A 15,136-nucleotide genomic window follows, 5' to 3' on the forward strand; every position below is an offset into this window, starting at 1 on the left:
GTCTTTTGTTATGCACTTATATTATCCCCCACCCCCCCCCCCCAAAAATAGTTTCGGAAGTTCGATAAAAGACGAAGATTTAATGGCTCATTTCATATTTGCAAAAGTAAAACTGCGTATTTAATTTAAAGAACACGACATTATTTAACTTTGAATACCCACCAATTCACCATATAATCTAAATATGAGATTTTCGCAAGAAATCAGTCAATACGGCTTATGTTATAAATTGTTTATACACATGTATACTCATAATACTTAAGCCATTCTTTTTACATTACATTAACTAGCAGAAAAAGTCAGGAGGTAAACGGGGAATATCCTATCAGGGCGATGATATGTACCAGCCCGCCAAGAGAGACGACGTCTTCTCCGTCGAACAGCCCGCTATGCTCACCGGAGCAGACGGACGTGCTTGCCGCACCATCGAGGACACTGAAGGCAATGACGCAACGCGTTATGATGCAGGCACGAGCCTCGACTTGAGTAAATGGTATGCCAGCAGTGTTTTGTTTTCGTTCTAATATGGGGCCGTTATAGTGACCACATTCAAAATGGAAAAGGTGTATAATTGTCCCGAATTTGATTAAGAAAATTATCATAATTTAAGGTTTCAAATAGTCTGTTTTTTAAAATAAATATCGAGTTCCATAAGTTGAACCAGTGTAAATATAACATCATTAAAAAACTCAATATAACATTAAAACACTCAATATTATATTGGAAACATTTAAATTGTCAATTTTAAAGTATTTCTTGGCAAAACAACAGCACTAATTTAAGTAAAAACCACGCGATATTTCAAAAGAGCCTGGTCCTATTCCAAAATATGATGACAAAACACTGGCCAGCTTAACTTTTGTGTGTAATTGACCACAATATTCCCTTATACGAAAGCTATTGTTTCCACGATATATTATATTTGAATTACTGTAAATACCAATCCTTTTCAAATCTTAAGGTTCCTAATAGCTTCATTTATGTGTATGTTATTGATATTTACTGATTTTGAAATATTGGGTAAAACTAAATAAACGGCATGACATTAAGGCGTTTATGAACGATGTTCAGTCAGGTCGTAAGTTCCTCCAACTATCGACTGAGTTAGTGTTGTTCTATTTTGTATGGTTTGGTTTGGAACTTGCCGTGATATTTGTATCTGTATTATTACCGTTTCAGGAAAGATGACATTAGTGACTTAACAGCTAACGAAGACGAATTAAAAAGTTTCATTCTAGATTTCAATCAGTCTTCTCCAAGCAAGAGGCGAGATCTGATCAGAAGAACTCGAGATGACCTAGCACGATGGGAGACAGAAACACTAAACATAGCTGTTACGGGTAATGCTGGAGTCGGCAAATCAAGCTTTATTAACGCTATTCGAGACGTCAAACCAAATGAAGATGGTTGGGCACGCGTTGATGTCGTTGAAGGAACCATGCATCCAACACAATATAACCATCCCGTCTTTCCGAATATATTTCTATGGGATCTTCCGGGCGTTGGTACAGAACGTTTCAGACGAGATACGTACATGGACCAGGTTGAATTTGAAAGGTACGACTTCTACATCATTGTTTGCGCAGGACGTTTTACCGAGAATGACCTATGGCTCGCCGAAACGATACGTCAAAAGAAAAAAACGTTCTTCTTTGTCCGCACGAAAGTTCAGCAAGACATCGATAATGCCAGGCGAGTCTACTCTGGACCACCGATTTTCGACGAAAACTTTGTTCTAAGAAAAATACGGTGGAATTGTTTAGATAGTTTACCAACATCTCGGCGTGGAGAAGTTTTCCTCATCGACAATTACGAACCACACCTGTACGACTTTGGGAAGCTGGCAATGGCTATCATACACCATTCACCACCGGAGAAGAGACAGGTGGCAACGTTTGGGACGTGTCTTTTGACCGAGGATGTCATCAGGGCAAAGGAAGAAGAACTAAACAAGCGAATCTTAAAAACCGCTCTGATGGTTGCCGTAACGGATGTGTCTCCCATTGATGTGTTTGGCATTTCTTCAACAGATGAATATCTTCTTACAGAGGCACATTTCTATCGGGAGCAGTTTCAGCTAACAGATGCGCACTTAGAGAAATACGCTGCAGATGAAGGTAAAACGAAACAAGAATTTGTAGAGTGCATGCAACTTAAGTCGACAATACTTAGCCAAAGTGCAAAGATACCGATGTTTATTGAAATGCTATGCCCCTCCAAGGTTAAAGATATTGTGACGACCTTGGCTTCCGGTGCAGTCTCGTTTGGAATAGCGATGAAGTTTCTGCGTGTTGCTTTGAATGCTGCCGTTGAAGACGCGAGAAAAATAAGGTCCATAAAATCAGACAATGTATAGGATCCGGTTTAACTAAAAGATATTCATTTACGATTGCGAGATCTTATAGCAAAATTGTTTCATATCCATTATTACAACGATGTACGTTGAACGATATACACCAATCATGAATACACATTTTCAAAGAAGTATTTTGTGTAACAGTTGTTATGTGATGTTTGGGCATGGATCCGATGGACTGTTAAAAACGGTCTGTGACAGAGTGTATAATTAAAAAAACACCATTAACGTTTTTTTTTCTTTTTCAAAGTTTGAAAACTGTAAAGTTTCAAGTAAATACAAACGGGAAGATACCTTGCAAAAAGGGAAAACGAGCTTTCTGCATACGTAATGGTATAAAAGAGGAAATCAATACTGTGAAGTAGTTAAGATTTAAAACACGACATATGAATGGATGTTCATATGTATATTCCTGTTTATTATATTGGTACAAAAAAAAAACGTTCCAAAGTACAGTTATTGAATTTTTGATTTGTGAAACCCATTTCTGTTCAATACATTTGAAGTATATTTTGATGGATATATGTTTTAATTTCATGTGCGAAAAATGTTAAGCACCAAGGAATGTTCAACTTCAAATCATTTAACATTACAATATTTATTATTTGGCAAAGCATATTCGAACTGTATTCATTCGTGAAATGTATGTTTTCACGCTATAGAGATAAAAAAAAGATGACGAATGTTCTAAAGTCAATTATTTATTTTTCGTCACATTGCATGGTCAAAATTGAGTTACGGAAGAATACAATGACATTGTATGATCATATTGTTTAATAACTGGCTTGAAAAGCTTGTTAAAAATATGTATTTAGTAATGTCTTCGAACTAAAATTATATTTAACATAATAAAGTGTCATGTCATGGTCACGTTTAATACTTTGATTTGTTTGGTGGATGCTTAAAATCATTTCATTTAAATATTTAATATTGTTTTATGTTGAAAGACATTTCATACAGTTGTTAAATGATATTGTGAGGTTTAGTACATATCCGAGATTTGTTATGTGCAATTTGAGTTATTTATATACTTAATACGTTCTGAAGTAAAATTTAATATTAATAATCATATAATTAGCGGTATGTGCTCTAAATTTATTAAATTATGTGTATATTCAATTTGCTTGTTTGATGTGTATTGCTGTTTTCATTGTTATGTAAATATAACAATTTGTATCATTTAAGGCGCTATTTAAACCCTTAGTTACCTCTTTCTCTTGTTATTACCACTCATGTTGTGTTCGTTGTTCTTTTTTCTTATGAATTATCAGATTGTTTTATTTTCTGTCTTGTAATTGTTTAATTGTCGCCTAAATGCATGTATGTTTAGTGTATAACTAGCCTGAGAGACATAATAATGACAAGTTCTGTTCAGTGACATTCATGATGAATTGATTAATTGCTGTGTTAAGTGATTTGTATGTATGCATTAATAATTGTATTAAGTTTTGAAGTGGCTAATAGAAGTTTCTAATAGAGTCACTAACCCTTTACGGAATGACATCGGGTCTTAAACTAAACAAAAGTAAATGCACTGTGTTACGAGTAGGTAAATTAAAACAAAGTAATGTCCTATATAAAAAAGAAATGAAATTTAATTGGACATCCGATGAAGCCACAACGTTAGGAATTACTTTCACAAATAATGAAAAAGATACAGTTCTTAAAAACATACTACCTAAATTACAGAAATTTAAAAACTGCTTAAAATCATTGCATCACCGTAAACTTACACTAATCGGAAAAAACACAGTATTGAAAACGTTTGCACTTCCTAAATTAATTTACTCTTTTGAAGATATATGCTACATTTACGGAATACCTATAAATAATTTTCTGAAGTACTACACACTAATCAAAAGCATACCCATGCATATTAAATCAGAAATCAATACAAATAATACACGATGTACTCAAACAACATTCGTAGAAAACATACTTGGAAGAAAAAACAAAACGAATAAAATATTTTACACACTACAAATTAAAAACCCTACAGAAAACTCCAAAACCCAACATAAATGGCAAATCCTTTTTGGAGAACATGAACTTAATTGGAAACACATATTTACCATGCCATATAAAGCAACTATTGAAAGCACACTGAGAAATTTTCAATATAAATACATCCATAGAATTATAGCTACAAATAAATATCTCTTCAAATGCAAATTAACTAACTCAAATCTGTGTGACTTCTGCGGTGAAAACATCGACACAATAGAACATCTTTTTTGGGAGTGCAAACACATCCAGCCTATTTGGAATCAATTAGTATCTTTTCTTGAACAACAGCAACTAAACGTTAAACTATCTTTCTTAAATGTAAGTTTCGGAATTTACTCATTGAAATCAATAGACTGTAATAATATTGTGAATTTTATTCTTATATTGATGAAATATTTTATCCTTAACATGAAATACAAAAAACAAGTACCAAATTTTAATTGTTTTGTCCATAGTCTTAAACTAAAAATCCAGATTGAGAAAGAAATAGCCCTCAGTAATTACACATTACAAATCTTTGAACAAAAATGGAATCGAATTAAATTCTCATAATGTTTGTCAACTTATATACATTTCACTCTAATGTTAGTTTATCTTTCTAAAATATTTTTGTTTATTTTTTTTCAATCTTATAAGATCATTGTGAATATACAACAAAACACACAAGTCCAGTATGCCCCCTTCCGACTTTATACAACTCATCATTTTTCATAACTCTTCTTCTGTTGTTCTTTTTTTTCTCTTTAAAAAAATATATATATTAGCATATCTTGTATAACATGTCTGAACGCTATTGCTTTGTACAATCACTATGTTTTATGATCATATACATGTGTACAGTGTATGTATTATATTGAATAAAAAAAAAAGTTTTGAAGTGGCATTGCTTGTTCAGAAAATTAATTTAATGTATTGGAAAGTGAATGCACATGTTCTAACCTAGATAAATTACGGTGTTTTAGTTGCTCGTCATAATCGCTGACTGTTTAACACATATCATTTAATTATATTAAATTTGATTTCCAACAATATGAAACATAGATGGATCTTGACATTGATTATAATCGTAATAAGTATCATAATATTATAGGCAATACATAATGTGATTTTCTGTACTCAAAGTATGCGAAACATGCGATATATTTATTACTTGTAATTAATATGATTCAATCTACACACACTGTGCAATATGTGTATATTTAATGTTGTCCTCTGTATTATTCAGTGTACTCACGTGTATTGTGAACTTATATCATTTACGTGATGACTATTATAAGTATTATATCAACATATATTATCTAAAGTTTTATTAAATCCTCAAAGAGAATCGTTGAGTTATTTTATTGTGCTTTCTTTATTTATCTACAAAACAGAAAATAGGGTATATATTATTTTTATGATACATGTATGATTGTATCAGATGTTTTGCATGGAAACATTTTTTGTTAGAATACATTACCCCAAACTGTGCTTTGACAATATTAGGTTTGAATTTATTTGTTCGAAATGTTTTTATTGTATTTTCAGTTTTCCAAAATCCATAGTTGTTCTTGTTATTATTTTTATGCATTATATACGTCCAAAGAATGTTCCGTTCTTTAACTTCTTACATCAATGTTTAGACTTTTGCAAAATTCTTAAATGAATATAAGTAAGGACACGTGCTTTTTGTTAATTAAATCTGAAACACATTTACAATGCGAGTTACGTGACTTATTTTGGCAAGGTGACCTAATGTACATTATGTAATTAAACAAAATATATTTCAATCAAGTGATTTTTATTTTGAACGTAGGTTATATCTTGTGATGTTTGTTTATGTTTTCAATTCGCGTTTTTTTTCTTGTTTATGATAGTACTCATTTATCTTGACTACACTTAAGCATTGATTGAAATAACCGTAGCCTATATTGTTTACTCTTTATAGCTCACCTGATTGCTCAGGTGAGCTTTTCTGACCGGTCTTTGTCCGTCGTATGTCCATCCGTCCGTCCGTAAACATTTGCTTGTAAACACTCTAGAGGCCACATTTCTTGTCCCATCTTCATGAAACTTGGTCAGAAGCTTTATCCCAATGAAATCTCGGACGAGTTTGAATTTGGGTTGTGCCGTGTCAAAAACTAGGTCACTAGGTAAAAAAAAGAAAAACCTTGTTAACACTGTAGAAGTCACATTTTTTGTTCAATCTTCATGTAACTTTGTTAAAATGTTTGTCTTAATGATATCTTGATTGAGTTCAAAAGTGGTTCCTGTGTGTTGAAAAACATGGCCGCCAGTGGGCGGGGCAGTTTTCCTAATTTGGCTATAGAGAAACCTTGTAAACACTCTAGAAGTCACAATTTTTGCCCAATCATCATGAAAGTTGGTCAAAACATTGGTCTTATTCATTTCTTGGACGACTTCAAAAATGGTACAGATCGGTGAAAAAACATGGCCGCAAGGGGGCGGGGCAGTTTTCTCTATATGTATATAGTGAAAACATGGGAACACTCTAGAAGTCACATTTTTGGTCCAATGTTCATGAAATTTGGTCAGAATATGTGTTTTTTGGATATAACAGTTGAGTTCGAAAATGGTTCGGATCGGTAAAAAAGCATGGCCGCTGGTGGGGGGGGGAGGGTCAGTTTTCTTATATGTATCTAGTAATAACAGCTTTTGAACACTATATAGTTTATCATGTCAAGGGAAGTAACTGCAAATGAAAAATTATGTTGAATTGACAGAGTTGTCTCTCTTTTTTAAATATTTGTTTTAAGCACAAGAAGATTAGGTGGAATTAATTATAAATGATAGTTTTACATTCTGGAAGATACATGTAGGAAACTTTTGAATATGTTTTTTATTGTTTGATGATTCTGTACAATATGGCATTCTTTTGTCAAACAATTAAAGCAAGACTATATGATTTGTATATGTGTTAAATTGTAATATATTGATAAATACATGTTACAATAACACAAAATAGGCAAGATATTGAAGACGTATTTCATAAAATGCAGCAAAGACAAATTAGTTCCCCGAGCTGATGGTGACGAAGATATTTCCTACATATTTCCCTACAATAACCGAAGAATTCGTCTTTTTATTAGGATCGGAGTTAGTGTTCGTGTGTCGAATAAATAGACATCGCTGCAGGAATTTAAAAACAACCATTAAACTTAATTTAGATTCACATCGTACATGCATGATATACATTCTGGCGAATTCGACTGTACAGGCATTTCGATTTCAGAATTAAATATCTCGCTTATTTCGCATTTTTCGACACATGTTCTTCTTAATTTTTATTTTAAATTATATTGAAATGTATGACCTTGTTAACACTCTAGAGGTCACATTATTTTCCGATCATCATGAAACTTGGTCTGAAGATTTGTCCCAATGATATCTTGGAACATGGCTGCTGGGAGGGGGGGCAGTTTTCTCATTATGCCCCCCCCCTTTCGAAGAAGAGGGGTTATATTGTTTTGCTCATGTCGGTCTGTCCGTCCACCAGATGGTTTCCGGATGATAACTCAAGAGCGCTTATGCCAAGGATCATGAAACTTCATAGGTACATTGATCGTGACTCGCAGATGACTCCTATTGATTTTCAGGTCACTAGGTCAAAGGTCAAGGTCACGATGACCCGAAATAGTAAAATGGTTTCCGGATGATAACTCAAGAACGCTCATGCCTAGGATCATGAAACTTCAAAGATACATTGATCATGACTCGCAGATGACCTCTATTGATTTTCAGGTCACTAGGTCAAAGGTCAAGGTCACGGTGACCCAAAGCAGTAAATTGGTTTCCGGATGAAAACTTAAGAACGCTAATATGCCTAGGATCATGAAACTTCATAGATACATTGATCATAACTTGCAGATAACCCCTATTGATTTTCAGGTCACTAGGTCAAAGGTCACGATGACCCGAAATAGTAAAATATTTCCGGATGATAACTCAAAAACGCTTGGGCCTAGGATCATGAAACTTCATAGGTACATTGATCATGACTCGCAAATGACCCCTATTGATTTTCAGGTCACTAGGTCAAAGGTCAAGGTCACGGTGACCCGAAATAGTAAAATGGTTTCCAGATGATAACTCAAGAACGCTTATGCCTAGGATCATGAAACTTCATAGGTACATTGATCCTGATTCGAAGATGACCTTATTGATTTTCAGGTCACTAGGTCAAAGGTCACGGTGACCCGAAATAGTAAAATGGTTTCCAGATGATAACTCAAGAACGCGTATGCCTAGGATCATGAAACTTCATAGGTTCAATGATCATGACTCGCAGATGACCGATATTGATATTCAGGTCACTAGGTTAAAGGTCAAGGTCACGGTGACCTGAAATAGTAAAATGGTTTCTGGATGATAACTCAAGAACGCTTGTGCCTAGGTTCATGAAACTTCATAGGTATATTGATCATGACTCGCAGATGACCCCTATTGATTATCAGGTCACAAGGTCAAAGGTCAAGGTCACAGTGCAAAAAAAGTATTCACACAATGGCTGTCATGGTCACGGTGACTCAACTTAGAATAATGGTTTCCGGATGATAACTCAAGAATGCTTACGCCTAGGATCATGAAACTTCATAGGTACATTGATCATGACTCGCAGATGAAATAATGATGAAACTTGACCAGGATGTTTGTCTGGACAATATCTAGGTCAAGTTTGACATTTGGTAAAGATTGAATGAACCGACTCCTCTCAGGTGAGCGAACTAGGGCCATCTTGGCCCTCTTCTTATATTATATGTAGCATTTCTGATGTAGCTGTCTTTAGTATAGCCCTTTGTGAAAATGCAGTATTAACTTTTTCGTGTTTCCGTTTCGTGTACTTATTGGGTTCGATTTCATATGTATATACGGTTTGTTCAATATTCTTCGGCATTATATTAGTTACTTTTCTTTTCGGGTTCTTGTTTTGTTATGGTGGGTGTTAATGTGTTTTCGCCTTAGCACATGTCTTTAATATTATTAATTACCTCTGATTACGTCATTGTTTTATGTTCATGTATGCTATTATAATACTAATATATTGTTTGATTTCTGTTTCTGTTTTTGTAATATCAGGGTTCCTGATTGGTATATTTTGAAGAGTCTTTTATTGCCCATCTTGTTGCATACACCATAAATAATTAAAACACGATTTTATAAACAAACTTCCTTATACCATTAAATGAAATGTAAGTTCTCAGTATTGCAAATGTTTTGATCATTTAGCGCATACGATTTTATTGTCAACGTTTTTTTTCGTAGCGTAAACGAGCAGGTGAATATAATCGAGGAATTTTAAATCCAATTAACTAATGTTGTAATGGTACCATAACTCAAATTAACTTGAAATTCATAACAATCCTTTTACGCCGTATCCGACACAGTTACTCGCATTTATTACAGAAACAAACTGATTTTCACTCTCTAATCACTACGGCCATTTACGGGAGGCGGAAAGTTTATCTCAGCTTTTCAAAAATAGGTCTGTTTTATTTTTTTTTAAAGATCCTAAACACACTCTTGAGAGAGACAAGTGTAAGATAACAGATGGCATTGTTAGTCTCATGATTTTTGCATAATATTATCAATAGCATCATCTGCAAATGCCTTGCGATTTGTAAATTTCCTATTTATTTCATGTGATCGAGTCCTACTTCATTTAAAGAAGATATTATCTTAAATGTCCAATATTTATTTTTGTATTTTCTCGTGACCATGACGAATGTATGAAGATCACGGTTTTCCATGTTTGTTATTCGTTTACATTTATTTCAACTCTTGATATTTTGCCATGCCCTTATAATTGGGAATAACTGTTGCTTTTGTTTGAAAAAAAACATTTTGTTGTCATTGTATAACATGGAGATTGTAAATAAAGTTGATGAAAGTGCGTTTCAGAAACAGCATGTCAGTGAGTGTTATGTTTTGCATGCCTGTTTTTCGCACTACAACTATGTGCAACTCTGGTCAGGAAGAAATATTTTGTACCTGTTTTATTCAATTTAAATATTTAATTTAATTATTATTTGTTTTTTTTATATCATTACGCAATAAAGCCTGACTAAAACAAGAACTGGACATACTTGTCCATACCAAACCTTTCATGCTTCTTCATCTTTAGTTCTATTTGATTGAAGTGTGTTCCTACATGCATGTATCATAACTAAATACATAGTGCCGTTCATAAAGTCATGTAATCTTTCTCTTGTCGTCTGATCATTACATTTGATAAGATGAAAACTATGTATGTTGAGATACTTTTCTTCATGCCACTGTCTAGCTAAGATATCTGCAAAAGGACCACAAAATATTGTCCAAGAAACAAATATTAGTTCCTGTTTAAAAGAGAACAACTACAGTTATGCATGTATTACCCTCCGTTGCATATGAAAATGACATTATTAAATAGACACTTGTATACAACATACAATTAATATGAGTCTCCATTAATTAAGAAATGTAGTGATGTGAATTAAAGCAAACGATTTGCAAATTTATATAAAAAATATCGTCCACTTACTGTGAACAATCTAAAGATATGCATATGCGGAGTATGCCAGACTAACGGAATGTGTATTTATATATCCCGATAAAACCAGGTTTAGGTCCTTAAACATTTAATGCCACCTTATTTAGATACAACTTTGACAATGCGATGGCAGTTAACGTTTTGAAAATATTAGTGCACAAATTATTGAAACTCGAAAAGAAAACATAGATATAGGTATTGTTGAAGAATAGTTATTGATAAATACAAATATAGAATACAGGTTTAATAGATTACAACCAATCTAAGATTGAAATCTTTTCGGAGTAAAAAGGGCATTTTCCATGCAAAGTTCAAGGGACCTCAATACAATAATTCACTACAACATATGAAAAAACATTCTAACCGTTCTTGCCGTTACATTACGCATCAAAGCGCCTCTTGAAACCATTCTTTACATACATCTCAGCTGGCCGACATTTTAAACACACGAGCGATTGCATTGGTCCAACGCGAAGGTGTGTCTTTACGTTGTGAAGTTATCATACTTCAATCGGGTCTGATCGTTGACAAATAGGTCACGCGAGAAGTATATTGTGTTATATCTTAAAATATGACCCAAACTTTGTATAAAATATTGCAAGATATGTACATTTCCAGAACGAAAATTCTTTTCTGCGTTTAATAAGACCAAGTTTGTGGACATCGCTGCAAAATTGATGAAGTTATAACTGTTCAAAGCGATACACCCTATTTTTGGGTCATTTTGAGTTGAATAACTTGCTAAATATACATTTGAAAGTGATTGTTTTTCAGAGAAGTTGATAATTTTTTATAAGTTGATTATGTTTCATTCAAAATGATGTGTTCACTTTATAATATCATAAGCACACACTAACCACCTGTGTTTAGGGTCAATCAATTTAAGTTTAACTAATAGATCTATGCTTTGATTTGAGTTTTTTTTCCATTGAAAATTGTATTGAACTGTATGGGAAGCTATATTTTTGAAGTAACAGCAGATACAAAATGCATAATCTCTACCTCAATAAGACCACATTAGGCCTGCTGCTCTTAAATAGGAACTAGTATACATATAACACTGTTTTTATAACTACACTTAAGGCTTTAATGATTTTTTCGTTATTTTTTGCAAAGAGTGTTTTAATGTATTTGAAAATAAACTTAAAACGCACGAAATATGCACTTCAACATACTTATTATCTGGTTAAGTGTCTTTGTGAAGATGAAAAATGCACGTTGACACATTAAATAGTATAAATGCTGAGAAAATGCAGAAAATACATTTTTTTCTGTTAAAACAGTGTCTTGACTGCATTTTCAAGTGTAATATATGCGTATTAAATGCAGAAAAACACAATGCTAATACTGTTACATGAAATGTGCATTAAATGCACTTTTGTAATAAATACTTAAGTGATACAGAAAATATCTTGTCATAACGTTTTTTAACAATAATACCATTTATATAATGTTTCTTTTGAAATGTGTCACTTATGACATTTGCACCACCAATAAAATGTGTGCTCATATCCTATTTCATTACACTATATTATTTGTATTATTCATATTTTCTGCTAATAAAATATTGTATCTGCCACTACTATTTTGTTGTATGAAAATTACCGATAAATTCAATTGAAAGATCAAGAAATTAATATCAACGTGCTGCATCCTGCTCCCTTTTATGTGACTTGGTGTTAATTATTACCTAATCCTATATGCCCGTGGGAAAATATGCAGATTTGACAAATACGTCTTAACTGTTACTCCAGAGTTATCCCTTACCTGTATTTAATTTAATTCCCGGTCTGAATTGCTATTTGTCAAATCTTAGTGGTTGACAGTATTCAACTGATTTTTTTTTAAATTTGTAGTTGATCAGATAATATCCCTCTTCAGAAACAAGACCAGGTCATCATAGCATGAAGTGACAAAAATATGTCATGGAAAAAAATGGCAGTAAAAAATTACTAGATAATGTGCCTTGAATCTGTGATGATATGGTGATGTATTGGAATTTCTCATAAATAATGTGACCCTATAGTTAATAATTATATATTAACACACGCATGAGTGACGTCATATTACAATTCAAGCCTATACTTTACCTAAACAATGTGAATGTTGATGTTATGTTTTTAGACCTTTTAGTGTTGAAAAATTAACATGCAACATTGTTAGTGAAATTAAATAAATTAAGTGACAATTAGTTCAACTGATTTGGTTCGATGCGCATGCAGATACAACATGTCTTATGCAGAGGACAATAGCAAAAATGAGTTTCACATTGTTTAAGTAAATAAGTAACAAAGTTAATAGGGCAGAATCATCAATTATTATACTAATCGATTACCTATGCAAAAGGTTTTGCTGGCATATTGGATATGGTATCTACCTGTAAAAAGGTCCGGCTTGATCCCCACTTGCACTGAGTGAGATTTCTCAAAATCATCGTTAACCCTTTCCCATTAAAAAGCAAAGTAAACATGGCTATGTGCAAACAGCATAAACCCAGCACAGTCTGCGAGTAACTCGACGTATGTTAAGGTTTTATGCTGTTCAGTGTTTGTAAGCCTGCTCATCAGTATCTAATGGTTGGAAATGAAGTTTTTAAACTTGAATAAGGTGTTTAATTTATTTAAGTAAAGATAGGGTCGAGGAAGCCTTGTTGACTTGGGGCTAATACGCCTGGAGCAAAATCGACCCAGATTTAAGGCCAAGACAAATTAAGCCCGAGGCTGCATGATCCTGCTATACTCTGAACAAGTATTGGTTCTACCGAGGAAACAGGCTTGAGTGTTTAAGTAAGCTTCAGACTTTAAGTGAAATGTATCTAAAATAAATAGTTTAAAATTAATAATCATTTGTTAAAATAAACATTCTACGCAAATTCAATTATTTATTTTACCTGTATACAAGAATCTTTCCAATCTTGATGGTCAGTGAACTATGTCAAAAGTACCATTACTATGAAACACTAGTATCTTGAATAATGCAATGCTCCACAGAAATGATGATGATGATAATTGTACACGATGATGAATGATATAATATTTCTGAATACCACTTTAACTAACAATTCCAATACCAGTTCAATTGCTTCGAACACAGTTGAAAATAACACTCTTCAACTGTAGAACCGTACCACATAGAATAAACGTCCACTGTTTTTTCGAGGCTTCCTTGCGATTTAATCATTTACTCTAACATTTGCAAATGTTCGGCCATATTGAACATCGTTCAAAAGGGCGAACATAACATCAGAGGCACATTTAAGCAACAAATCTACTGCTGATCCAAAGTGGTATTATTCAAATAATCGAGGAAATACGTTAGAAACGCTTATAAGTCCCCTACCGGTTTCACCGGAGGGGACTTATGGTTTTGTCTCCGTCCGTCCGTTCGTCACACTTTTCTGGATCCTGCGATAACTTTAAAAGTTCTTAATATTTTTTCATGAAACTTGGAATATGGATAGATGGCAATGTGGACATTATGCACGTCATTTTATTTTGTTCCTACGTCAAAAATTGTGGTTGCTATGGCAACAAATAGACTAGAAATAGTGCTGAAAATGGTGTTTTTTTCTGGATCCTGCGATAACTTTAAAAGTTCTTAATATTTTTTCATGAAACTTTGAACATGGATAGATGGCAATATGGAAATTATGCACGTCATTTCATTTTGTTCCTACGTTTAAAATTGTGGTTGCTATGGTAACAAATAGACTAGAAATAGTGCTGAAAATGGTGTTTTTTTCTGTATCCTCCGCTAACTTTAAAAGTTCTTAATATTTGTTCATGAAACTTGCAACATGGATAGATGGCAATATGGACATTATGCACGTCATTTTATTTTGTTCCTTCGTCAAAAATTGTGGTTGCTATGGCAACAAATAGACTAGAAATAGTGCTGAAAATGGTGTTTTTTTCTGGATCCTGCGATAGCTTTAAAAGTTCTTAATATTTTTTCATGAAACTTGGAACATGGATAGATGGCAATATGGACATTATGCACGTCATTTCATTTTGTTACTACGTCAAAAATTGTGGTTGCTATGGAAACAAATAAAAAAAAATATTCTGACAATGGTGAAATTTCTTACAATGGTGGAGCCGGTAGGGGACTTTTATTGCTTGGCAATAGTCTTGTTATTTAAGCGATTTTTAACGATGATAGTCCATTAATTAACATATAATAAAAAATCTTAGTCAGGATTGCTATGTCGCGTTTTTAAACATAATGTACACATTATTTTTTGA

General features: G+C 33.2%; 2 protein-coding genes across 4 annotated transcripts in view; both read left to right on the forward strand.

Moving 5' to 3' along the window:
* Positions 1–2,960, forward strand: part of LOC127853032 (interferon-inducible GTPase 5-like) — a 206,086-nt gene extending 203,126 nt beyond the window's left edge. The window contains exon 5 of the mRNA XM_052387159.1: positions 2,332–2,960. Within this exon, the coding sequence (XP_052243119.1) occupies positions 2,332–2,356 (25 nt within the window). The 3' untranslated portion in view covers positions 2,357–2,960. The remainder of the gene's footprint in view (positions 1–2,331) is intronic.
* The window catches only part of LOC127853028 (uncharacterized), a 387,010-nt gene that overhangs the window by 287,010 nt on the left and 84,864 nt on the right, over positions 1–15,136 (forward strand). The window lies entirely within an intron of this gene.

The sequence above is a fragment of the Dreissena polymorpha genome, chromosome 12, assembly GCF_020536995.1.
Source record: "Dreissena polymorpha isolate Duluth1 chromosome 12, UMN_Dpol_1.0, whole genome shotgun sequence".
NCBI lineage: Eukaryota > Metazoa > Mollusca > Bivalvia > Myida > Dreissenidae > Dreissena > Dreissena polymorpha.